This window comes from Stegodyphus dumicola, chromosome 2, assembly GCF_044657685.1.
Source record: "Stegodyphus dumicola isolate Sdum_Otavi_A_Nest chromosome 2, ASM4465768v1".
Lineage (NCBI taxonomy): Eukaryota > Metazoa > Arthropoda > Arachnida > Araneae > Eresidae > Stegodyphus > Stegodyphus dumicola.
Genome location: NC_140769.1, coordinates 22,730,818 through 22,757,739, shown reverse-complemented (window position 1 = coordinate 22,757,739; position 26,922 = coordinate 22,730,818). Strand labels below are relative to the sequence as shown.

Below are 26,922 nucleotides of genomic sequence, written 5' to 3'. Positions count from 1 at the left end.
GCGCGGCAGTAAGGGGTTAAGTCGCCAAACAGATTTATATTGATTTTGGTCAGCCATTCAAAATTACGTAAAAACGTAAAAAAAAAAAAAAAAAAAAAAAAAAAAAAAAAAAAAAAATTAGTTTGACGAATGTTTTTTAATAGCTCTGCTTTGAGAGCGATCATACACAGTTCCCTCTTCTCCAGGCTAAGAAATATCCACAGAATAATTGTTTCTTCTCTGAAAACAACCCCGTCAAACTAAGGTTGATTTTTTGCCTAATTTTAAATTTTACATGAGGTGTTCTTTTCCAGTGAGAGATGCTCTCCAGGTATCAAGCTTGAGAGCTCAAAATCGGTCAAATAATTTCCAAAAACGTATGGACAAATTTATAAAAGTGCTTTTGCATTTTTTTTAATTAAAATCCTGGGAAAGCACGTAATTTATACATTTCTTATTACATTTATATTCATTTTAATTACATTGCTGTTCCGAAGGATTTTTTTCTCATCGGTTATTGTTACATAATAGACGTGAGACAACCTGATCACATTAAGTGATGCTTACTGTAGTTTATTGAAACCACAAAAAGTTCAGAAATTCTTTTGGAACTCTCGCAAAAGTAGAGGACAACTTAACAGTTTAATAAGCTGAGCTCTCTAGAAAGCATTTATGGTATAATGCTGTGACGGATGACCTTCCCTTTTGATTCCAAAAATTAATCTTACTATCGTACACACTCCTTACTTTTTTGTGCTTTGTTACTCTAAGAAAGAATATTTACTTAATACAGTAACTGTACCAGAGTTATCTCAGCCAGTGGCACGGAATATGCCGAGCGCTGGAAAAATTGTTTATATTATTGGATACAGAGAAATGGCAGTAACTTTTGTAGAAGGAACTTTCGCCGTATCATCATGCCATACAAAGATTTATTAGTTGCAACTAATTTCCTAAGCAGCATGTGTCATGTTGACTTCCAGGTCTTTTATAGTTCTCGGATAAGCAACTGTATAAAGAATAAAGGCTGTAAATTTCCACACACTGAAAAATGGATATTTAGGCGGCCAGTTTTACCTTCGATTGCAAGCACCGTATGTGTTGCTGCTCATACTGCTCGATGCGAAGAAATACGCAGTAACATTTATTAATTAAGAAGATTATACATTCCTTGCCGACAAACATCGGACCTTAGCTTCAATTGGTCCGCGACACACTGGAGTACACATAAATGAAAAAGCACACGAAAGTGCCAAATTGGTAGCGATACATGAATGTATGCGGGTACTGTACATACTATGGCCGAAATCGTACGTGGAAACGATCACTAGGGCTCTTTTGTTGGAGCAGTGGCAAATTTCTGGGAATAACGAGGACACTGGAAGTAGAGTACGTAATTACCTTCCCAAGATCAGAGACAATATCTGGCAGAACATGGCCCATAGACCATGTCCTGCCAGATATTGTCTCTGATCTAATGCCAGAAACTTGAAAAATGCATAATATGTATATTTTGCAAGGTACTGGTATATCAGCGAACAAAATTAAAATCACTGACATGGCTTAAATAGGCTGATAAGCGCCATCTTCAAGTGGATCAGCTGTTCTGTCGGGTGGAGTTAAGTAACATTTGTTGATGAAAACTTCACTGTATCAAGATTTGAAACAAAATGTTCGTACCTTCACTCAGTTTCTTAAGCTGAACTTTGATCTCTTGGTTTTCAACAGCTTTCGGAGTATTCTTGTGCACTTAAGTAACTCCAAAATAAAAGAATAAAGGACTGAACAAATGTCTCTTCGAAATGACAAAGTAAGTGGCTTTATAGTCGATAAATTATGCTGAGATATCACACAGAAAGCACAGAAAAGAAGTTATTATTTTTTAAATTATTCATAAACAATTCACTTGGGAAATAGAATTTCCTGACTGAAACTCAACGATAAAAAACAAGCATCTAATCCCTGAATCTTTTACTTAATAAACAGGCATAAAAGTAGTTCAACATATTTCGATTATCCATGATTGTTATGAATAATCTTTGCAGTATTTTCTGCCTATTTTGTAGTAAAATATACTTAAACGAATGTTGAATTTTTTATTGTGCATTGAAAAGAAATATATAACAGTGTTATAGATGTGTTTCTGCTCTGCCATTTTCTTTCACAAAAAATCATTGGTTCGGAATATATTTTCTGGAATGAAGGATTTCTCTCGTCACAAAGAGATTTGCATTATATAGCGATCGAGTTTGATTGACTGTAAAAGTATCTCTTCTCCCCCTAGTAAATGCTTGAAAGCAAATATAAAGCTTCTTAAACTGTTTGCTTAAAGCATGAAAATTCTTTCTGCCGGAAGAGAGAAACATACAGTTTCCTCTCAATAAAATGCAAATACCTGAGATACAAAACTTCCGATTTCATATGAGTTCCTCAACGATTCAAATATATTTCAATATTCCTTTGATTCACCTATTTCTATAAATTTTACAGTTTTGGCTTCTATATTACGTTGTAGAAAAGGGAAACATTCGAAAAATCTACACTTTTAAAGCATGTTTGATTGTCTTTTTGTAAGTCTTCTAAATAATAACACGCTCACTGTGATATAAACCTTGTACATCATTGTTTAATAGCAGCAGTTTTAAGTGAACTAATGTACAGTATTTAAACAATCCAAAAAAATTACATTCGAATAAAGCAGTGTTTAAATTATCAATTCCATTTATTGTTGAAGAAACAAAGAGCAGACGGATACAAATCTTATTATTATTGGTTGTACCACTTAGAATAATGAAGAGTATTGTAGTTACAAAGAATACATATAAATTATACACAATTTTGTGAAGTTTAAAAATTAAAAAAATAATAGAATAATATATATATATATATCTAACCTAACCTAAAGAGCTTCAGTTTAGAGTTGTGTGGATTAGCTTCACACTTATTCTTTCGTAATTTGACTTTGGATGAAGGTGTAATCAATCTACACCAGCGGTTCTCAACCTTTTGACTAACGCGTACCATCTGAACAAAAATTGAAAACCACTACAAAATACCACTCTACTATCACCACCACTCTTGAACAAAGCTCAAATCGCATAAATTTACGAGTGTTAGAAAAAAACTCAATCAGGATGTTGAGGTTTTAATTTCTGAATTTAATAGTTAAAAATATCTTCCTTTTTTTGCGTACCACTTATTTTTCTCTTGCGTACCATCAGCGTACCACTGATTGCGAACCCCATGATCTACGCTATTTCTGATATTTTGTAAACGTTTATCAGCTCATTAAATATTCTGTCTAAACTAATTCAAAAATTAAACCAGTCATATGCCTCAGACTTTATAATCACTTTTTTCGGAATTGCTCCAAAACGTATCTACTTTAAAGGTTCCATATTTATAATTTCATATTCAACAAATATAACATTAGAAACAAATAAATAAACTTTTTCTTTAGTCGTTCACTTAATTATTTTACCTCGCCTTGTAATTTGGCTAGCAAAACATATCTGCTAAATCAATAAACTTGGTAATGAGTATTTGTAAATGTAAATTATTTGAGGACACTTAAAATTCAACAAGCTACAAGCATTACTGACACATTTGCTAGAAGAAGACAGTTGCGATAACTTCGGATCCATCTCCGATGTGGGTGCGATTAAAAACACAACGAAACTACATAAAGTATATACTCTCTCTATTTTTGTTCAAAGACTATTCTGAAGGGCTATTCCCAAAAATCGATAGCCACTTGATCATTGACGACTATTTCCCAAACAATCCTTTCTCTACATGATCCATTGCCGAAGCTATTCTATTTCTGGCTGATATATAGGATTACCACCAAATGTTATTCTTTTTTCAATTAATTCAAGAAATTTATTGAGGATGTGCTCTTGGATATGACAAGAAGCCTGTAGACGTACTTGAAAGGAGATTGAAGACAGAAGCTTAATAACAAAAGTAAATACTGTGGTTTACTGGAATGTATACAGAAGTTGTTAAGATACATGGATGAATTAATTGAGCTCGTATTTACTAACATAGCAGATTTGACCTGCATGTGCCACAATTCTGAAACAACATCCAACATTTCTTTCAAAAAAGAGTAAAGAACGTATATAATAAAGATTTCCTAGAAAAAAATGTTGTCTATATCTATTACCCCTTTTACCAAAAAAAAGAAAAAAAAATATATTTAAACATTTTGCTATTCGTCGTTTTCCCTCGCAGCAACCTATATGTTTCAGTAAGACAGCTCTTACATATAGTTTTCGGCTCCAAAAATTTGATATTCAGTTTTCAGTGAATAAGCAGGAATTAGGGTTTCCACTACAGGATTTTAATATTTTAAAAATTATTTCTGTCTGTGTGTCTCTAAATGATGGTTTTCTGGACCGCGATAACTCTTGCACCAAGCTTCGAAATTTTTCTGTATTTAAGCTTTCTAGATTTATATAAAGCGGATTAAATTTTGGGTGAAACTAAACAATCGGAAGTGTCATTTTATTTGAAGTCCATAATAGTTTTCAATAGACAACCGGATTTTGTACTTAACTTGAAGCCGAGAGAAGTTTTTAATGGAAAACAATATTAAAATATAATTTATTTTTTAATTTCAGAACTTAATATTTTTGTTATTTGATCAAGTATCACTGGAAACAACACACTAAAACTAATAAACCAGAACTTATACTTTACTTAAAGATCTGAATGGACTTTTTCTGAAAAAATGCATTATGATATAATTCAAAACTTTTCTAACATGGTATTTAAAACTCATATAGGAATATACGATGCATGTACGATCCATAACTGAGAATAACGTACAAGGTTTCAATTATGTATTATAAATTGGAGTGATACTTGACTTGGAAGGAGACTTTTATTGCAAAATGTAGAATGACTGCACTAAGAATTAAATTTACAACAATATAGCATGATGTTTCTATTGTATCTAGACATGATATTTACTTAAATCTGGCTGCATAAGAAAATGATATTCATAGCAGCGTTTCATTTTTAGAACTATAAAACTCTTATAATGCAGGCATATTATTAAACAAACAAACAAAAAAGGACTTGTTGCACTGTTGATGGCGAGGAGGCATAAGGACAAATAAGCAAAACAGAAACCATGTTATACTTTCTTTCTCACTGATGGCGGAGTGTAAGGTAATCACTATTGAGCTCTAATTCCAAAAACTAACGGGCATTGTTTACTAATACCTAAATATCGTGCAGATAAATATATATACAGATCAAAATGAATTTAGATTTATTGATATTATAGAAATAACATAGAAGAAAATTAATGTATGGTATTCTTCAAAAAGCATTTATTTTCAATATTGTTGCGTTCTTCGGGTTTGGTGGATTTGGAGTGATTGATGACAACACTTGATGAAGAACCAAAAGCACAATTTATTCGTCTGTATAATAAAGGACAGTTCGATAGACGCCCTATAATCGTCAAAAAACTACAACAAGCTCGCTGAAACAATCAGCAACACAGATTTTAGACTATTAAACTATAACGAAGAAGACAGCTTCACGCCAAAGCACTAAAGTACAGGTCCCGACTCGGTCGATCGCTCTCAAGCTAATCCCTGAACTCAAGGCAATTAGTATTGAACTCAACACACTCACGATACTCCTTACGATAAACTGCTCTTCCGTTTACAGGCAGGGTAATTATAGCTTTTGATCTGCCTTCGAGAGCATTCTCTAGAACACAGGTAAGAATTCGTTTTAGAAATGTTCTCCTTCCTATTGCGTAGCTACAACTTTGTCGCTAAATGTACGATTTCGAGCCAAATCTGGCAATTCTGCCTTTTCTTGCCACTTTCTGGCAACCCTAAACCAGCTTTGCGGGAAAGCTGGACATTCCGTAACAATATTTTTAAATATATAAATTTTCTTTAATTAACAACCGAATGAATCATACGCTATTCGTGTGCCGAATAAAATAATATTTTAGTAAAATTGTATAAAGTGGCAAACAATTGATCATGTAGATATAAATTTAGGAAACCAAGGCTTAATACATAGCCAATTATATCTAATAAAATGCACTTCAAAACTTCGTATGACAGACCTTTCTGTTTATATTGGAACAATACATTTGATTACGTTTACAAATGATCAAGTGGGAAAGATACTTTACTTTAAACTTATTGCTATTTAAAATATGGAATTGGGTGGAGGTTACATACTGGCCACATCATATTTTTAAATCTATGCTGAGTTAATCTTTTAATGTACATATTATAAGGTATTTTACCTTCGCTGTATAGTGGCCAGCACGCTCGGCGCGTATTGAAGAGGTCCGAGATTCAAGTCCCGGCGAGGGCATTGCTCATTTCTTCGATTTTCTCGTTTCGAAAAATTCTATAATGTCTTTACAGGGCACGCAAACTAAAAAAAAGTGGTGGATGATGATTCTTCACTACCCGGATTTGGCGATTGTGTCCCCTAATCACCAGTCGCCCTTTAAAAGGGGAGTATATAAGGTATTTCTCTAGCCTTCTTAGCATGCCTTTATGCTGTAACCACCAGCACACTCGGCGCATATTTCAGAGGTCCGCGTGTCGAGTCACAGCGAGAGATATGCTCATTTTTCATGTCTCCTGCTTCGAAATAACCTAATGTCTCTACAATATACGAGTACATATGCATTACTTAAAATTTTGTGGTTTTCTGTACGTTACAGTTATCCCATGCGCATTTACATTCTAATTAATATGGATATTCGGAAGCTCAGCACTATATAGTCATCAACGTACTTCATAACTATTTTTTTATTTTAAGTTTTTACTCATTTGCCGAAATTTCAATTCGAAATCCAAGTTTACTGTCCAAGTGGGTATCCAATTTTAATTTGTTTGTAAAGCCTTATGTCATTTATTTTTTCCCTCTTTACTTTTCCTTACACAGTTGTGCAGTTCATGTATGACATTGTTTAATATTGCACGCTTTATTGAAATTCTGTTCTTCAGATAATTGACAATTTCTGTATTGAATAAAGCGCATTTTTCAGAAAGATTAAAGTACTGCGAAATATATAAATTCTTTCTAAAGAAATACAAATATCCATCGTTCATATACCACATATAACTGAGCAAAATCAATCCTAATAATTATATACCAAAATAAATATACCAGTTATTCATTATAATTATTAATTTCTCAAATATATTCCCTATATTACCTAGTTACGCTGTAGAATTCTCAGTGAGACTGTATGTGGGTTTAGATTATTAAAAGTACTTCAATCAACGATTCCTAAATATTTTATCTTGAATTGTAAATAACTTTCGACTTCAGTAATTATTAGCGCGTGTATATTAAAGTACTCAATGAGAATAATTTTCTGAAATTTAACGAAAAGTTTTATCTTCTTGCATTATTACATTAGGTAAAAGCAATTTCTTATGCTCGCGGAATCAATAATCTAGTGACAGGATTTTCAGCATTGCCTGCTTTCAATGAAGAGATAGGAGCAGTGACCAGCTTTATCTTTCCGTGTCGCTCGCAGCTGACAACATCGTTTCAAATTACAATTTCCCTGGGCTCCACATCGAAGTTGTCGACATAATTGTCAGTTTTTGATAAACTGAACTAGTATAAATTTATTAATTTTGCAAATTATCAAATTTAGCATTGTAGTACGAATTAAATAATATGTATCTAACTGTTTGCTATTATGACCTCTACCTGTATAGAAAAGTAACATGTTTTGCACTCCTGCAACTGAAATCAAAGTATTTGAAAATATTTTCAAATCTAGAAAACTTCTAGCTTTAAATCTGAAACACATTTCTCTCTTCATCAAAGATGTAAAGATAATAATAACATTGCTGTATATTGAAGAAAATCTAGTATCAGGAGATGTCTGAAACTGACTTTATCACTTTTATTTGAAATCAAACTTAAAATTTAATTTTGCCTGAATTAAAAGCTATATCTTTTCTTTCAGCATATCTTTAGAAAGAAGTGTCGGAAATAGGTTCCCAATTTGTTCAACAGATAGCAGTACTTGCCAAGCTTCCTTTGTGATTCTATATTGTCACTGCGCATGCCCTGCCTACGAAAGTACGTTTTGAGTGAAAGCTAGGATTCGGAAGTGTCGTGCTGCATGCAAATTCGATCTGATAATAAAAGCATAATTATCTGAAAGCATAATTATCTTATTATTATAATAAGATCTGAAAATAAAGCAAATTTGATCTTAAAATAAAGCAAATTTGATCTTAAAATAAAAGCATAAAAGTTCTTTATTCTATAATGCGACGCCCAGGCTATGTGCACGGATTCAAGCTGATTTTTCACTATAAATAGCACATAAATAGAAAATTCCCAGAAAATCTAAATTGTGTTTAAAAATTATTTTTAATCTAAATCAAATTGGATAATTGTATTCTGTAACGGCCTTGGGGATAACTTGGATTTGGCGCGTTTCTGCATTGGCGGGAAATAAAAGTTTACCAATCTGCTCATGTGCGAAAAACAAACAATTAAGCATCAACGCATGTGCGAGAAATAATCCGTTAATGATATATTTCTTCGTAGTCACATTCTGTTAATACAGCGGTTTTTCTGTGCAAAATATCCATTTCACGATGACTATTTTCATCTGCTTAGACGAATATTCATTTTACGATGAATATATTACCATTACTATTTTTAATCTTTCATCTACGGTATCAGCTATAGATGACTATTTGAGGTATTACCAGTAGCAACTGCTGAACGGCGCTTCCAAAAAGAGTCCCTTAAAAAGTTAATTTTTCGCTATGCTTATATCTTTTTAAATAAAAGGTTAAAAAATAATGAAATAAAATAATAAAATGAGGAAGTCAGTTTTGTTGTGTAGCTGAAATAAATTATGAAGACAGAAACCACCCTATTATGACAATCAATGATATACTGACATACAAGCAGGTCAGTTTCACATTCCTTAAAATAAAGATGACAGAATTCATCAAAAAGTATGCAAAAAGAAGGCAAATGGTTCAATACAAAAAGTTTACGAAAACTCCTTTCTTCAAAATTTAAATCGAAAGTAAAATCTTCTAAGTATGTTACTAAATCCGCAAAATGTATCTTCATAATATAGAAAAAATTATTAATGATTTACAAATCAAAACTTGTACCAGTATTTTTGGTTTCTTTTGCTTTGAAAATATTATTTTCTTTTAGATTTAATATGCATGTTCAGGGAATATACATACATTATTTTATCAACAGACTCAAAAATTGTTTTTTTTTCCCATTGATGCGTTTTTTCTTGCAAGATAACACACTTTGATCCACAATGCATTAATTTTTGATCGAAATATATCAGTATCAGTTGATAGCAAGTCTACATCAAAAACGCTGTTACGAAATTAAACACAAAGTCTTCATTTAAATGACGAAAAATAATTGATAAACGAAGTATGAAATTAGATTATACTACATCACATTACTTAATAGTAATAATAATAATGACATTAAATACCAATATTAATAAATACCCGGTAGACTGCGATAGTTGGAGACTTTATACGTGTTTGGTTAAAGCATTTTAAATAAAATAGTTATAAAATTAACTGCACCTCTTACAAATCTTAAATTAAGTGTAAATGATGAAATAATCAAACCCTACAAAATTTGAAAGTTTTATAACATTGAAAAGAGCAAGCATCAACTAGAAAAAAGTAAATAGATTTAGAGGGGATGTGTCAAACTTTTTTTTTTTTTTGCTGTTAAGGATCAAATTTTAGCTTATGAATATATAAAAAAATACTTTTACTCAAGTTTTGGAATTTATCAAAATTTTTTTAAAAACTTTTCCTTGCTTAATTTATAAAACGCATTAAAATAATCTAAATTTAAATAAATGTATATGTATTTTTCGGAATTAAGAAACCAGAGGGAATTATTGACTAGCAGTGGTGAAAAGGGTTGCAAGGAACAAAAAATGTTGAGAACAACTGCATTAAATGAAATAATTTTACTTTCCATTTCTTAAACTGAGGACGATATTTCTGCGAAAATGTATAAAATAAACCAAGAAGATTTTGATTTCTTATGCAATTCACTGTAAGGAAAGATTTAAGTCGCCCTGAAAGAGCGAGTATTCGCCTTGATGTATGTACCGCTTGCTGTCTTTTATAGCCTAATTTAATTTAAATTCGGCTGTGTTTGTGCAGAAGAAATTCAATTATCTGGCTGCCTATGATAGTTTTAAGGAATGTAAGAAAATGAGAAGACTAAACTGGATAAGATACTCAGGTTCGAAAGAAACTGCTCCATCCGTACAAAAAATAATTCTTCCAAACACGATTACTTTTAGTAAATAAATCTGGATTATATTTCGAGATTTAATACCTGTTATTATTGAATATATGACATATTATTATTGAAATATATGACGAAATTGCAAATAAAAATTTAATGAAATAAAACGTAATTTCGAGCTTAAAATCTAACGTGTCACATTTATACTTATGCAGATAATTAAGAGTTTTCCAATATCATAACTTACTTAAGTAAATACAAAACTAAGACCGGATAATTGAGATTGAGAGAAAATCACACTGAGTTCACAAACTGACCACCACTATTTTAATATTTTTATTATTGGTTAGATATGCATACATTTTAAATCTAAAGTGACGCGATAAAGGAACACCATAATGTGAATATACTGCAAGCTTCGCTCACTTCTAAATTATGTTCGCCATCTGCGGCAAGAAGGATTTGTCACTTGATATGCAATTTCACACCTCACCTACACATAGCCGAACACCATGTTACTCTTCATGATGTAAATTTTTAAATACTGTTTATTCCTCTGCCTCGTGTGTTGTCTGGATTGGACACCAATACCTGGAAGCGGACGCGCTCTGACAGATGTTCCTCACCGTGTACCTAGATTTACCTAGTACAGTTTTATGGTTCAGCTAGTACGTAGCAATAATAGAGATCAAGAACTGGATGGCTTTGTTTATAAACAATAACAAACAGAATCAATTTAAAAGAAAAATGAAACATCTTTGTAGAGAATGACAAGACTTTTCTACTTGGAATTTAAAAGTATTTTAATAAATCAAAAACATAAAATAAATCAAAAACAAATTCTAAATGTATAATTTCACATTCGAGGTGCACATGTTCAGCTGGAGGATTATGTTTGTTCGACATTTGATGGTTCTATACGAGGAACAAACTATTACAAGCTGCTACATATATGCGTACAAATTAAACAAGCTACTACTTACATGCGTACAGATTTTTCATTAATTAATTAGCTAATAATATAGGTAAAGTAACGTGAGCAATTTACTTCTGAGTAACAGAAGACTTCTAGAAGATTTTTCGTTCTGTCTGCCTTCTGACTAAAAAAAAATATATTAAAGTAAATGTTTTAACACTTTCACAGCGAAGTCACCCGAACAGTCCGTGCATTCAGACATCGGCATATCGACCAAACGCTTGCGTCAATTTTATACCTGGTCCTTTTTACCCACAACGTACGTGCATGGCTCACTGATTTCTGGAGTTGTTAAATGACATATCAGTCTTTCTTTTGAAGCGACTGAAAGCAGCTCACTTATTTGAATGCACCATTCCTCTCCTTTATTTAGCATCAACGTTTAGCTGATGATGCTCGCAGTTGTAATGATGTCCTAAGAGGAAACTGCACAAAGAACAACAAGAGAGAAGTAATCGCTTCTCATAAGTAGGTTATTGGCATTCTACTTGGCATGGACGAAGGAAACACATTCCAGCAAAAAATCGTATGTACGAGGATTTCAGATGCTTAAAGGGATAAGATTTTAGCCTCTACCGATGCAGAAGAGTTATATACAACTATATTTATTAATACGCTGACTTGACTGTTACACAAACTGTACTCTGACAGCAACAGAAACAACCCTATATTCTTGAAACAAATATACGGTTAGATTGTGTCAAATGCAAAGGACAAAAATTAACATGCTTAACCTGCGTATTGTAACACTCCAGACTAGAAACTTTATATCGTCAGGTGAAATTGCAAGAGCAGGAAAATTAAAAAGAAATATGAGCGCCAGAGTTTGCTTCCAAAAGAGCTTTCGAAAAGATCAACTGCTTGAAACCTGTTTACATTTTAACTACCTTGCATTGTGGTGGAATTGACGAACTGAGATGTTATAACTAGGTTAATAAGGCAAAGCCTTACATAATGGCCTACTGTTAAAACAGTGAAAATAAGTACTATAAAAAATTCAAAAGCAGAAATAATACAAAAACAATTAAGCATTGCTTTTATATTTAAATACTTCAAATATCCTACTTTCGCTCTTTTAATTATAGCGAATTAGCGAGTTTTTCTTCTATTTATCACTATTTATATTAAATTTCTACTAATTTTCTAGATCGATTTAAGCTTTCCTTTCGATGTTACAATTGTATCACATAAAAAAGGCAAAACCAAGTTTTAAACTACATAAAATGTTACTTAAGTCTGTCATAGTTTTTACCTGTTTAAGGAATACATTTTGGTATGGATATTTTATTATAGGTATATAAAAAGTGTGCTTTGAGTCTATAAAAAGGATAAAATATTCAAAATAGTAGGATGAAATATTCAGCAGAAAGTTTCATGAGTAAATGATACATACATTTTTCCCTACTATATCCACAAGATATAGTACTCAGCTAGAAATGTTTAATTTGACGATAAATTAGAAGGTTAACCATTCCTCAATATTCCGTAACACACACGAAGAAGAAAAAAAATCAGCCTTTTTCTTACTATCATTCATTTTCTTCTGGATAAAAAAGTACTGTTTTTCTTTATATAATTTCACGGGGTTATTTCACAGAAAGCAGAAAGCATTAAGTTACAAGAAATAACAAAAGGCATAAAATGCACAAAAACATTTTGTGTGTGCATAAATGAAGAGCATTTTTTGCATGGACAAGTAATCCGAAATAGTTATTCACCTTTCATTGTTTTCATTTCTTTGTTCGAAAGGTGATGCGAAGAGCTTTAATTAAATTTAAAGAATAAACTTTCATTCCATTAAAGTATTTTCTGATCAAAAAATAAAATATAAAATGAAGATTAAGTAAATGGGAGTCTCAATTGCGCTTTTTGAAAAATCTCGAAATCATTCCAATTTCGGGTACTTTTATTTTTTCCCTCCTATTACCTTCTTTTGGATACGTCGTTTGAATGAATACTCACCTTCGAAAGAATCTCCTGCTTGTAAAAGTACTCGCAGATAAGAAGATTATCTAGGAAGATTTTTTCTTTAAAATTTTTTATTGCGGTCTTTTCCTTTCTCAGAGCTTTAAACTGGCAAAGAATGAGTTTTATAAAAGCAGATTTAACTTAATAATGGAAATCAGCAAAATTTCCTCAAATCAGAGAGACCTACATTTTCAGTGTCAGTTTTGTCTATGTCGTGATGAAATTTCACATATCGCTGTAGTTCATCCACCAAGGTTTTTCAAGTTGAAAAACTGCTCCCATTTTATTGCGGGTTGATGTCCCAATATAAGAATGATGGATGCCGAATCACACTGGAGAATCTTTAATAAAATGACTTTGTAATCCAAAATTTGTATTTTGCATTGGCTGTAGGGGTTCTAATAATTGCTTATAAATAAAAATTTAAATGCTTTACATTAATCTACTGAAATATGTTTAAAAGGGAAAATTCTGGAATATGTTTATAAGTAAACATTCCAGAATCGTTTAAAATTTTATAAGTGAAATCATCAGAAATCTACTCATTATTAACATTTAAGGAAGTTCTATTTAAGTTTCCTTTAATTAAAATTAAAATTAAGAGATTGTAATGCATAATCAGCAAATTAATGTGTTAAGAACATCATGTACACTGCACAAAAAAAGGCGGGACAGGGTTACATGTCTCATTCCTACTGAGCCGATTGACGAAATTCAACTAAATCGCGACTTAAGATATGTATAAAATTTATATATAGCATTGTTGTAATACAGGTATTTTGACAAAAAATCGGACATTTTCTGAAATGACACGCCAGTTTCTTTTTCCATATTTCGAGTCTACGACTCAAATTATGCCAAACTGCTAACTTTTGTAAAATTCAGGCGGGTAGTTTTTAAAAAATTAGCTCTCTAACTTTTGCTTCTCCATGTTAATTGAATTTGATATATATTTATTAATATCTCTTTTTTTATTAAACTTATTTGATTCTTCGTTACATATTTCGAAATTTAAGTTCATTTAAAATAAAATTAGCCTAATTTTATGATTTATTTTAAAAATTTGTATTTTTAATAATAATTTTTATGGATTTTTCGAAAAACATTTTGAATACCACCTATAAAAGTTTTATATCTTAAAGTTTATATATCTTAAAGTAGCTGTCTTTCTAAGCATATCTGCAAAATATTAAGAGTTTGTTTATTCAAAATTTCCTAAGATATTCGTGAATTTACATTTTGGCGCGCATTGAAATATGGCGTGTTTATTTTAAGCAATAATAACGAAAATTTGATTTACGGACTTTGTTAAAATTATTTGAAAGTATGAACGATGAATTTTCTTCCCCTCGTGGACAATGAAGAAAAAGGAAAGGAAATTAGGTTGCTATAAATTAAGAATTTCGCCAAGTGAATTTTTCTTAGCGCAAACTGAAAAAAATCTACCAACATAAATTTTTAAATTTCTCCATAAATTTACCAAAAATTACAAAATTTAATATCTAGGAATAATTGGAGTCGTAGAATCCAAATATGGAAAAAAATGGTATGTTATTTCAGAAAAAGACCGATTTGTGTCAAAATACCTATATTAGAACAAAGCTATATATAAATCTAATATATATCTGAAATCGAGCTTTCGAGACATGAAAATCGCAATTTGAATTTCGTCAATTGGCCAAGTAGAAAGTAGAACGGGAGATAGAGAACTGTCCCCCCTTTTTTTCTCTTTTTGTTGTTGTTTTTTGATGCAGTGTACCTTTGTTATCTGTAGGAGTTGATTCTTTATAGTTTGATGGTTAATTTTTTAGTGAATGGAAGCTAATACCGTTTTATGAATCTAATAGCATTTTAATGAAAATGATAAAAACTAGACAAAAATAAACCTTTCAGAAATATTCTATCGAAAAAGATAATGATTAGTGTTTTAATTAAGTTAACCACTTGTGTTTAATATTTACATGGTAAGATACGAACTGCGCAAAATTTAATTGAAAACCGCCTTCTTAGTACCAACTGCGCCACAACGAACAACACCCAGTTTTTCCGTCCCCTACCTTATATACGGAGGCTGAAAAGAACAAAGAAAACCCACAAACTGCGCTACTTGAGTTTTCTTCTCATGAAGCTTGTTTCTACAAAACGTCATTTATCCTTATTACTGGGATATTCCATTGAGACTACAACCATCTAGTTTCGTTTATCACTTGCAAAAATTTTGAATGTAAAACAAAAATCTGGTGTGTGTTGAGGTATAAACATGTTTTTTACAATCATATTATAGTTTTATAATGCTTAAAAGAATAATGAGTCAATTCTTGCTTATCTTCCGCAGGAATTAATATATATATATATAAGCAGAAATAAAACATGAAAAAAGAGACATATATATGTGGTGCAGAATTTTGCGCATTGAGCTGCAACGATGGCTTTGCTCTACGCGAACAAGCAACCTCTATGTAACGTTTCGCAATTTCAGAATCTTCTCCTAGACCAGTACTTTCGAGAACATTCGGGCATGTTACGTAACCGCTGTAATCATGAATAATCTACCACTTAAATTGAGAAAACATGCAGAGTTTAAAAACAGCTAAACCTCTTCTGTGTCATCATTTCATACCAAGAATTATGTGTGCGCCCGACTGCCAAAATATTACATATATATATATATTGTTTCACAAGAATATAGTAAAGTTAAATTAAACTAAAATAATTCTCTTGAGCCATTTCTACAAGGATTTATTAATTAAATTTTAACATTTCTTGCAGTAATGGCGCAAGAGAATTATTTTAATTTAATTTAACTTTAATATATTTTTACGAAACCCTTTTGTTTATACTTAACAGCTTTTAGCGCTAATTACCTTGTTTGATTTCACTACTTTCAAATGTAACTACATTTAGTTCAAATAGTTTGATTTCTTTTTAAATAGTTTTTACGCTTAGTTCTTGTATTGTATTATAAGGTAAAAAAGAAAATATTTCATGCTATTGCTTTCAAGCAAATGTGACACTGTGGTTCCCGTGAATAATTTTTAACACTAAGTTAAAATAAATTCAATTAAAAGTTAAAATACAAGATAAATGAAATTATAACAAGAAAACTGACAAATAAAAAGTGAATGTAAACTCATATCAAATTTAAATGTTAAAAATGTTGATTAAAGCTTAAACAACCCTAAAACATTTAAACATAAGTTAACATAAACACAAAAGTTATTTAAGACACAAGCAGAAATACAAAGAAGCGGTAAATTAGCTTAATTCGAATCTCATTACTGACTCTTCAGGGGAAATGCACAATGATCTTACAATGATCTTCGAATCCAGCTAATTCCATATCGCGTTTCATCATAACAGAAGAACTGACACTGAACACGAAATAACTTTTGACTATTAAACCTACAAAATAACCTATTAAAACTTAAGTCTAAATTCCTCTGCTTCATTTCCCGACGCGTCCGCTGGTTAAAAGTAAATGATAAACACATTAATGGTGTAAGAAAAAAACTATACAGACTAGCCCGGTTAGGCAAATGTACAGAACAAAATAAATAGCAAATTCCTATTAGTCAATAATACAAGATTTTTGGGGAGGACCTACTATTGTATTATATATATACATACAGCAAAAAATTTCATCAGAAAAAGACTTTTAACTATCTCATCACAATATCTTTCAAGCAGAAAGCTGTTAATTTCCAGGCTTAGAAAGTAGAAAACTCTTTAGTCTCTCTCTCGAGTATTAAATAAATCTTTTAGGGCAGCTTACCTTGGTGTTAGTTCAGAACTTTGTCTCATGAGAGATCCGACTGTAAACCAGAGGCTGTTCTGAAGTGAAAAACAATTCCGGCAGGCATGAACTTGAACAGCTTCGCATGGGTGAGGTGGTGGCCATTCGTAAGGACTGAATCTTGAAACCACATACAGAAGAAGACTCACTCCCATGTAGGCAGTAGCCATGTACATCCAGACTTCCAGACTTAAAGGACGGAGAAACCAGAAGAGTTTGGGAACCTTTCGAATAGGTCTCCGAAACAAGATGCTGATACCTAGATTCATGAAAGGCATTGTGAAATCCACGACTTGCTCCCTCTCGTATGTGATTGTAAAGTCTGCAACTGCCATATCGGCTTCCTGTAACAAATTTAATCAGGAGAATAATAAAATAATTCATGTGCATAGAAGGGAATAAAACTTTAAACAATTTAAAACCGTGCGTTAAATTCTCTCATTCAAATTTTTTTTTTCTTCTTAACAATAAGAATTTTACTGTTATCTATAATTCTGTATAGCTCAATGAGTTGATTTTAATTTTTTTAGAATTAAATTCCTGAGGTTTACTGCTGAATGGAACTTGTTTTTAGCTCAAACGTGCGTTAACTCGAATTTCCTATTAGTCTCAAAACGGTATTTGGCGGTGTATTACTTTAAATATCTGACTCAGATTCTTGCCACAAAATATTATGGGTCTGTATTACTTTTAAATAAATTAAATAAAGAGAAGCTGCATCAATGTGCGTATGCTTCTCGCACTGTGAAAAAACGTTGTCAATGGCCATTAAATTTTGAATAATATAGTTCTCCATCCGAATATGTGCACCTGCAAGCCAAAATTTTAAATTTTGAATTTTATATTTCATATTTTGTAAAACTTGAATGAATTTTTAACAATTTCGTTGATTTGAATGCGAGCAATGGCAAAACTCTACGGATTAAAACTTTGTCATATCCAGCGCGCGAGACGTCTAACTTCAGTACTACGGTTTACCGTAAACCTTCATCGGTTTGCTTTCCACCACATTTCAAATCATGTCGTCGGATTAAACAAAAGTTAGCTTTATTTTATTCCTATGTTTTTCGTGCTCTTCAAGTTTGCTCCTCCAAACTATCCCTTGATGAAGAATTAAATTATTTAAGGGAAATAGCTATTGACAGGGGCTTTTCAGCCAACATTATTTAATCAAGCAGTTAAAAAATTTTCATCTCAACACACCAAAAAGCACACTCTTGTTTTAGGAGATTATTTAAGTGTTTCTGAAAGCTAAAGAAATCTAAAAACTCTAATGTGGACACCAAATGATTTCCTTGTAAATTATGTTGAATTAGACACATATTTTGCTGCACACCATTTAAACTTACTTCCTCGAATTATCATTACTTAATTTCCCGATTCCTCAAGGCAAGATGAAAATAAATTCAAAATTTCCAAACTTTGGAATCAAATGTCAGGTTTTGTCGTACGGAGATCAAACGTTTTATAATTTTATTTTTCTATAACGATTATAAAATTTTCCTTAATATAATTAGAGAAATCGGGAGTAAAAGTTAGATTTCGTTATTTATCCAAAATCAATTTTCTTTTAAATATGACATATCTAAAACATAATTATTTTCGTCATTTGAAACTGTTCTGTAACTGGAAGTGCATGACTAAGACAACAATTTAATAATAAAGGCCAAGTACCGACTTAAAGCAGCGTAAGGGCGTGTGTGGGCATATATATATATATACAATTTTAGTACTGCTTATTGAAATAAAGAAGGAAAGATGCATAACTAGATGTTATAGCAGCCCCCTAAGTTTTGAGTTAGGCGAGATATACATATGTATATACAGACCTCACGCAAAAATTCTATTTTTAATCCATTTTGCAGTACGGTTTAAAAAAAAAATCCTTTATTTATCCGTATGTACACTGCAAAAAAAAAAAAAAAAAAAAAAAAAAAAAGTGTCTCGAATGCGCTACTTAGGACATATATTAGATTTATATATAGCATCATTCTAACATAGGTATTTTGGCACACAAAATCGAACATGTTATAACATGACATGCCAATGGTTTTCCATATTTCGATTCTACGACTCAAATTATGCCTAAATATTAATTTTTGCTAAATTTGTGGTGAAACTGAAAAATTTATCCTGGCGTATTTTTTCGAGTTTTCGCCAATGATAATGTACTTGGCGAACTCCTTAGTTTATAGTAAGCTATTTTCCTTTTCTTTTTTTTTACTTCCTTGTACGAAGTAAAAAGGAAGTATTGTAATCGCGAAAAGTTTCAGGCAGCATATTTCAACGAAAATATCCATTTTGACCGCTATCGAATGCAATTTAGCGATGTTTCTGCGTGATATCTGTACGTAAGGACAGAATAAAAGACTCGTTTCCTCCAAAAAAATTATAAAACTGCTTTAAAATTAATTCTGAAGAGAATTTTTCGTGGCGTCTATACGAACGTATGTACGTACGTGCGTACGAACGTACGTACGTACGTATCTCGCATAACTCAAAAACGAGTAGCCTCACAACGTTGAAATTTTGTATATATTACTGCTAGTGCACCTCGTATTTTGGTTGCTATCGGCCGCACCAAACGTATATAAATACTATATTTATATATACTCATTTAATTTTACATTATTCATTTAATTACTCATTTAATTATTGTTTACTGTTTCTTTTTTGTTTCGTTTGCTTAATTTCTTTATTAGTAAAGAAATTTACTCTTATATGTTTGTAAATTGTACATTTTTTGCATTAAAAATGATTGAATTATGTTGTTCTTATCTTCCGGTTAAGGTTTTTATGCCTTTCGTAATTCTGGAAGAAATATTTGTTCAATTATCAATAATTTAAAAGCTGTTTAAGTGCGGTTAAGTTTTAAATAACATGGCGAACATATTTGTTTACATTTGAAAAAGCAGAATTGTAGATTTGTTGCCAATCTAGAGAGACTAAGCTTCGCAACAACAAAAATAACGCCTTCATTTATTATTGCGAATTAAATCGTGCTTAATCCTTTCTGGAATTTTTTCGAGGAAATAAGCGTTTAAGATTTACTTAATTTTTAATAATTACTCATTTAATTTTTAATAATTAGTAATTTTTAATACATATATTTTGAGCTTTTGTGCATTTTTGTCTTGTCGTGAAGTGAAAACTGAATTAATTGAATGAGAAATACTCAATCGTCTGTGAAAAACTGTTTCTTTTTGTTTTGTTTGCTTAATTTCTTTTTTACATCGTTCTAGCTTTATTATAGTATTTGAAAAGAACATGTGGCAACGATTAGATAATTCTTTAAATGATATACATTTTATGCATTCTGAGTTATAATATGAATGAAATATAATACTGTTAAGTGAACCTAGTGCCAGAGTGTCGCTATGTTAAACAAATAGAGTGAATTTTAAAGAATGCCCTTATTCTATTGTGGTTTATGCGCTGTCGGCGAAGTAGATTTAATTCAATCCAATAAGTTTAAAAGAAATGCAAGAAACAAATGCGTATAATTTAACATTCCGTATTTTTTTGATTGCAAACGAGCGGACAAAAAGGCCATCATTCATACTTTATAAACTTAAATACTATATACAATTTTAGTACTGCTTATCGAAATAAAGGAGGAAAGATGCATAACTATATGTTATAGCAGTCTACTATAACATCTAGTTAACTAGTAACTCTTCATCTTTTTAAAACTGAATGCAACAAATTGAAATTGACAATAAGTGAAGAAAAATCAAAAGCTATAATTTTCCATAAAAATCTCAAAAAATCACTCGACTACCAAAATTTTCAATAGAAGATAATAGAATAAAAATAGTTCCAAAACTTAAATTTCTAGGCATAATCATTGACAAAAACCTCAACTGGGTTGAACATCTCAAATATATCAGAACTCAAACACAAAAAAATAGCAAACAACTTACATTATGTCCAAGGACTAAACTGGGGACTAAATCCTCATATTTAAAAAATATTGTTCAATACAGTAATAACAAAAATAGTATTATATGGTGCAGAAATTTGGGCGCAGCCTATGACTGAAAAACAACTGCAAGCCATACAACGTCCATTCCTTCTCCGGATCACAAAATGTTATAAAACAACATCAAATGCTGCCCTATGTGTACTTTCAGGAATAGCACCTCTTCATACTTTAGCACAAACTGAACATGCAAAAGCCACAGTTCTCAAATTAAAAAAATCCTGCATATTACATGATGAAATATTTAATCCAAACAATTTTGAAATTTCAGTCAACCCCTACAGAAGACATCCTGCCTCTAATCCTAAAATATATAGCACAATAAAACCTCCAACCAGTCATATATCTCCACCAATAATATATACAGATGGATCGAAAATGGGCTTAGGAGTTGGCTGTGCATGTATAATACAAATAGATCAAACACAGAAAATAACTCTTCAAAATCGACTCGCCAAGGAAAATAGTATCTTCCAAGCAGAATTACACGCAATTCGAATGGCAAAAGAATACTCAATCGATAACAATTTACAAAAAATCAATATTTTCTCAGATAGTCAATCAGCAATACTAGCTCTACAAAATCTCAAACACACATCTGAAATAATTCAAGATATTTTTAACAAAATTATCCAATATCCTCAAATATCAGCAAACATTTATTGGATAAAGGCTCACGTCGGAGTTCTTGGTAACGAAGAAGCCGATTCAGCAGCCAAATCAGCTACTACCAACAATAATATCCCTTCAAGAAAAATCTCCTGGCCGAAATCATACCTCAAGAATATCTATGTAAAATCAGCCTCCAAATGTGGGAAGAAGAATGGACAGCAATAAATATAGGAAGACAATTACATCAAATAGCACCTCATGTAAATGATACGTGTACAATGGTCAATTGTTATATAAACCGCTTTTTAACTGGACATGGGCCATTTCCCACATACTTATTCAGATTCAACATCTCAAACTCTTGAGTAATGTGTATGTGGAAATAAATGTGATCCAATACATTATATTACTCAATGTCCCTTAACAATGTCAACTCATATTAAATTGCCTAATTCAAATATCAATGCCTTCCTTCGTTTTGCAATTACCAACAAACATTTAAAAAATAAAATAGAAAATACAATGAAATATCTATCTTCAATATGCAAATATTTATGTGAGCTCTAAAGTAATTAATGTCAAAACTCATTTTTGAAGCTGCTATTCATCTAAAACATTTCTTATCAAATTATCTTAAAAACAAACCCTTGCAATAATACTGATATAGTAAAAAAAAGGAAAAAGAAGAGGAAGAAGAAACAGATTCATAAAATAAACTTTATCTCAAGGAACTATTATGAACTGTTATAAATTATGACTGTTAGCCTACTATTATTATACCTATTATAACTTCTATAATTATATCTAATAGATATGATATCAATCAAAATAGCGATATACTATTTATACTGTTACTATATTATACTATGTATTTTTTTTAATATTAACTTTAAAAATAAACCGAAGTGTAGTGGGACTATACCTACATTACTTATAGTAAACACTGGGTGTCCCACTACATTTCCACCTGAACCTGAACCTGTTATAGCAGTCCCCTACGTTTTGAGTTCATATTCTTTTTTTTTTTACTTTTTACTTTGTTCATACTTTAACAAAGTGTGTAAATCCCATTTGGCATTTTAATCGCTCAAATAAAAGATGCCACATTTCAGAACTCTCCAATACAGAAATTTCGGTATATCTTAGAAAATTTTCAATTAAAAACTCTATTTTTTTGCAGGTGTGCCTAGAAATGCATCTACTTTTAAGTTGATGTTAAAACTTTTATACTTGTAGGTTATAATACAAAAATGTTTTCGAAAAAACATTATGAAAAATATTTAAAAGTATAAATTTTAAAAATAAATCATGCATAATGTGCGAATTATATTTAAACCTAAATCTCGAATTCTGGAAGAATGAATCAAGTAAGTTTAATAAGAAAGATATATTAATAAATATATATCAAATTCAATTAACATTGAGCTAAAAGTTTGAAAGCTAATTTTTTAAAATCTGCTCGTGCGATTTTTACAAAACTTGGCACTTTGACATAATTTGAGTCGTAGCATCGAAATATGGAAAACAATTGGCATGTTATTTCAGTAAAAGTCCGATTTTGTTACAGAATACCTATATTAGAACAACGCTTTATATAAATCTTATATATATATTCTAATTCGCGCTTTCGAGACATGAAAAACGCAAATTGAATTTCGTAAATCGGTCCAGTAGAACGGGAGATATAAAACTGTTCCATTTTTATTTATTTATTTATTTTGCTCAGTGTACATCCGTATGTACAGTCCATATGTACAGACGTTAAGCAAAAACATCTTCCAAACGTATTCGGGAACAATCAAAATGTAAATTTCTGTTTAAATATGATATCCGAAATGTTTTGCAATTACAATACTTCGTAAAAGGAAGTAAAAATGCATGACCTTCCGGATGAAACCAGAAAAATTCAAAATAAACTTTTGTAGCCTCTGCGTAAAATTAATTAGTTTTAAAGTGTTGTCTTAAACATTTCAAAGTTGAGAGAAATACGTACCTGAGGCTTGAGCTTTTTTGAAAAAAAAATTAGTCCTGTATAAATAAATATATGAATAAATTGTTTGTCAGTGAAATTTGGCGTTGCAGCTATGGATTCTAGCATTTGTAAACTATGAAATGATTTTCATTTTTAAGTGCTTTGGAAACTTCACAATTTAGAAATATTTTCTCAAGCTGTGGTTTCGAAAAGTTCTTTGTTTTCTCAAGTTTCTTGCTGAGGTTTGAAAACTGTGCACACACGCACATACTGGTGTGTATTTAATTATGGCAAAGCACACTAGGGCTATCTGCCTAAGGGGAGGGATGCCTTTCGTGGAGGACTTTTTAAGGGAAACTGGCTCGTATACACGTTACACATGGGGAAAACCACGAAAACACCCATGCAGCCAGCCCGTTCGCGGGATTCGAACCTCGGACCGAACTACCAGTGTTCAGCGACTTTACCGCTCGGCCGCTGGTGGGCCCACGCACATACTGACTTTCCCCAGATTTATATATATATATATATATATGTAAGATAAAAATATATAAATCAGTTTCGTCATTTAATTTAGTACTAGCCTGTTAATTACTCTTTTTTAATTTGGTTAATTTTTCTTTATTCCAAAAAAAATTAATAACATTTCTGGAGTACGTCAGTTCTAGATTAATCTATGTTAAGAACTTGCGTAACGCTAATGACGGAGTTTATTCGGAACCTAATCTCTGAGAACTGAAACTTTTCGAACCTGAACCACCACCTTCCTCTTGGAGAGCTTACATATTGGATAAATGCGCACTTTGGCTTTTCCCTGTGTGCTGCTTGGAAGCAATTTCACCGTGCTCCCTTCCTATCGCAACAGTATCAAAAATGTAAATGTTCTGGAAATAGGCACGATTAGAGGGCCAAATGGATTGTTTGCCACAAACGTCAATTTAAATAAAAATGGAATTTAATCCGCTTCGACTGCCAAGTTTCTTAGTCATTAAGGATTTAACATCCTACGCAATCAGAATTCTTCCTCTGCAGTATAGATCGTACTGTGGATTCGAATATTTCTACAACGTCGTTTGCTGTTTTTTTTTATCACACATATATTAGATACGATTCAAATAAAAATAATAATTTCAAATAAAACTGAAGTTAAATCCTGATCTGAAAATTGCAGTGATTCAGTGGTAATAATTTAAATATAACTAAATTCAAGAGTAGCAAAGAAGTTAAAAAATTACAAAACGGGGAGGGGAAACAATTATTGCACAATTTGTCTCAAGCGAAAAACTCTTGTGTTTGTCAGCACATGACATCCCTCCAATTCCATGTGGAAGCAACGAGCTCTAAGTAAACTCTCACTTCGGGTTGCTCATTTGCAAATAAAATCTAATTTCTTTATAATACATTATTTATGATATGATGAGTCTTTATGGCTCAGTTATTAATTACAAACAATACAAATGTTCTATTATTCTATTCTTCCATACAATGGACAGTGATAACTGTACATCCTCATGTACGCATCCTTACACATGCTCTGATCTAAACAGATTGATCGATCGCTGTATAGTCATACAGTGTTTTGGATTCACAAATCAGTGACTTTAAAAATCACAATTTTTTTTTTTTAAATTATACTATATCTTTAGAACTTCTTATAGAGCCTTCAGTATCACCATTCATTTCTTTTTATACTCGCTACATTATTTAGATTTGCTTTATTATTATTTTAAAAATAACGTATTGCGATGACATTTGGTGGCAACATCCTTTTATTTGAAAAATGATTGGACACAGATATGAAATAAACATAAAACTGAGATATGATCATAAAACATTTAAATGCTTCGTAACGAGGGCCCGTCATCGTCAGGAGCTTATTGTCATTACATTTAACATAATTACGAGAATGCATTTAACTCGTCTTCGTCAGGAGCTTATTCTTTAAATGCAATATGTTGTTCTAAATTACACGCCTAATATAAATAACAAATTTGGGAAGTTTTGCATTTCCTCATGAACAATTCTTTATAAATGTCTGCCTCGGAAATTCAAGTAAAATATCACTTCCAGTTTATCAATTTCAGGCTTGTCTAATATATTGCTCCCATTGCTATAAAAGTCGTAAATATTAAAATGTATAAAACTGTGGAATGTATTTATTAATTTATTAGAATTTTTCATTAAAAATTCTTATGGGGTTCCAGTAAAGTACCACTTCTGATTACCCAATTTTACCCCAAATCTAATCAACACTTTGCATAAATGTGGAAATCTGAAATACAGGAAATAAAACTTTTTGGAAGTTTTACATAAGAGTTATCGCGGACAAAAAAATCATAACAAGCTTACAAACAAATTGTCAAACGCCATTGTAAAGGCATTAAAAAGTGTTTTTAGGACCCTAATCTGTGTTTATTCCCTGAAAGCCATTAAATAACTTTTGCAACGTTAGACCGAAAACATTATGTCCCGTACGTATATACAGGGTGACTCGCTACCAGACCTACAGACTTGCAGGATGTATAAGGGGTACAAAACCGACTCGGAATCACATAGAAATGCAGGGTAGCAAATGCCATGATTGCGAGCTATGGTGCAAAGAAACAGCAACACATTAATGGACAAAAAACATTTTATTGAAGGGTTATACTAAAACAGGTGTTCGAATTTACGACAATAAGTCAACGGACAGGTCTGACAGCTGCGCTGCATGGAATTCTTTAGAGAACGTAAGGAAGGTAAGGAATTCCATGGTTCTCTAAGGTTCCTCTCGTCAGTCATGCGGTAGATGGCAGTGAATAGATGGTTAATTCAACAGAGATCCTACTGGAGGTCGTCATTTGAGATCCGCTTTCCGAAATACAGGTACAGGTACAGGTACAGGTTGAAATTTAATAGGGCAAGCAATGTTTCCTAGCCCTACTGCACTTCCATTTTTATTAATTGTGAATGTAATAAATAAATAAATGTTCACTGTCGCTGCCTTTGCACTTACAACTTTAGAGTCTTTTTCTGAATTTGGGTAGTGCAAATTTTGTTACAAAAACATTTTTTTTTTTTTTTTTTTGTTTTGCAGAATTTTGTCATAGTATGTAATTAATTATATTAGATCTTTATGATCAGGCTTATAACATATCATATTTTTCATAGTTCATAGTTCATCATTTGCAGTATATGTTTGTATATTCATAATCCTTAATAGTAAAATTTACTTGTAATTTATAATAGAAGTATTTATAGTTAATCTGTGAGGTTTTAATTGTTAGAGTTATTGTGTAACTGAGCTGTATTTAATAAATTAGCAGAAAGCTTTTATTCTCTGAATGAAAGGTATATCATGCTATTTACTATTT

The 26,922-nt window shown here is 31.4% G+C and overlaps 1 protein-coding gene across 1 annotated transcript in view; it reads right to left on the bottom strand.

The window, feature by feature from the left end:
* LOC118197896 (glutamate receptor ionotropic, kainate 2-like) overlaps positions 1-26,922 on the bottom strand; it is a 533,731-nt gene that overhangs the window by 52,776 nt on the left and 454,033 nt on the right. Inside the window, exon 11 of the mRNA XM_085809703.1 lies at positions 16,983-17,347. Coding sequence (XP_085665829.1) covers positions 16,983-17,347 — 365 coding nt within the window. The remainder of the gene's footprint in view (positions 1-16,982; positions 17,348-26,922) is intronic.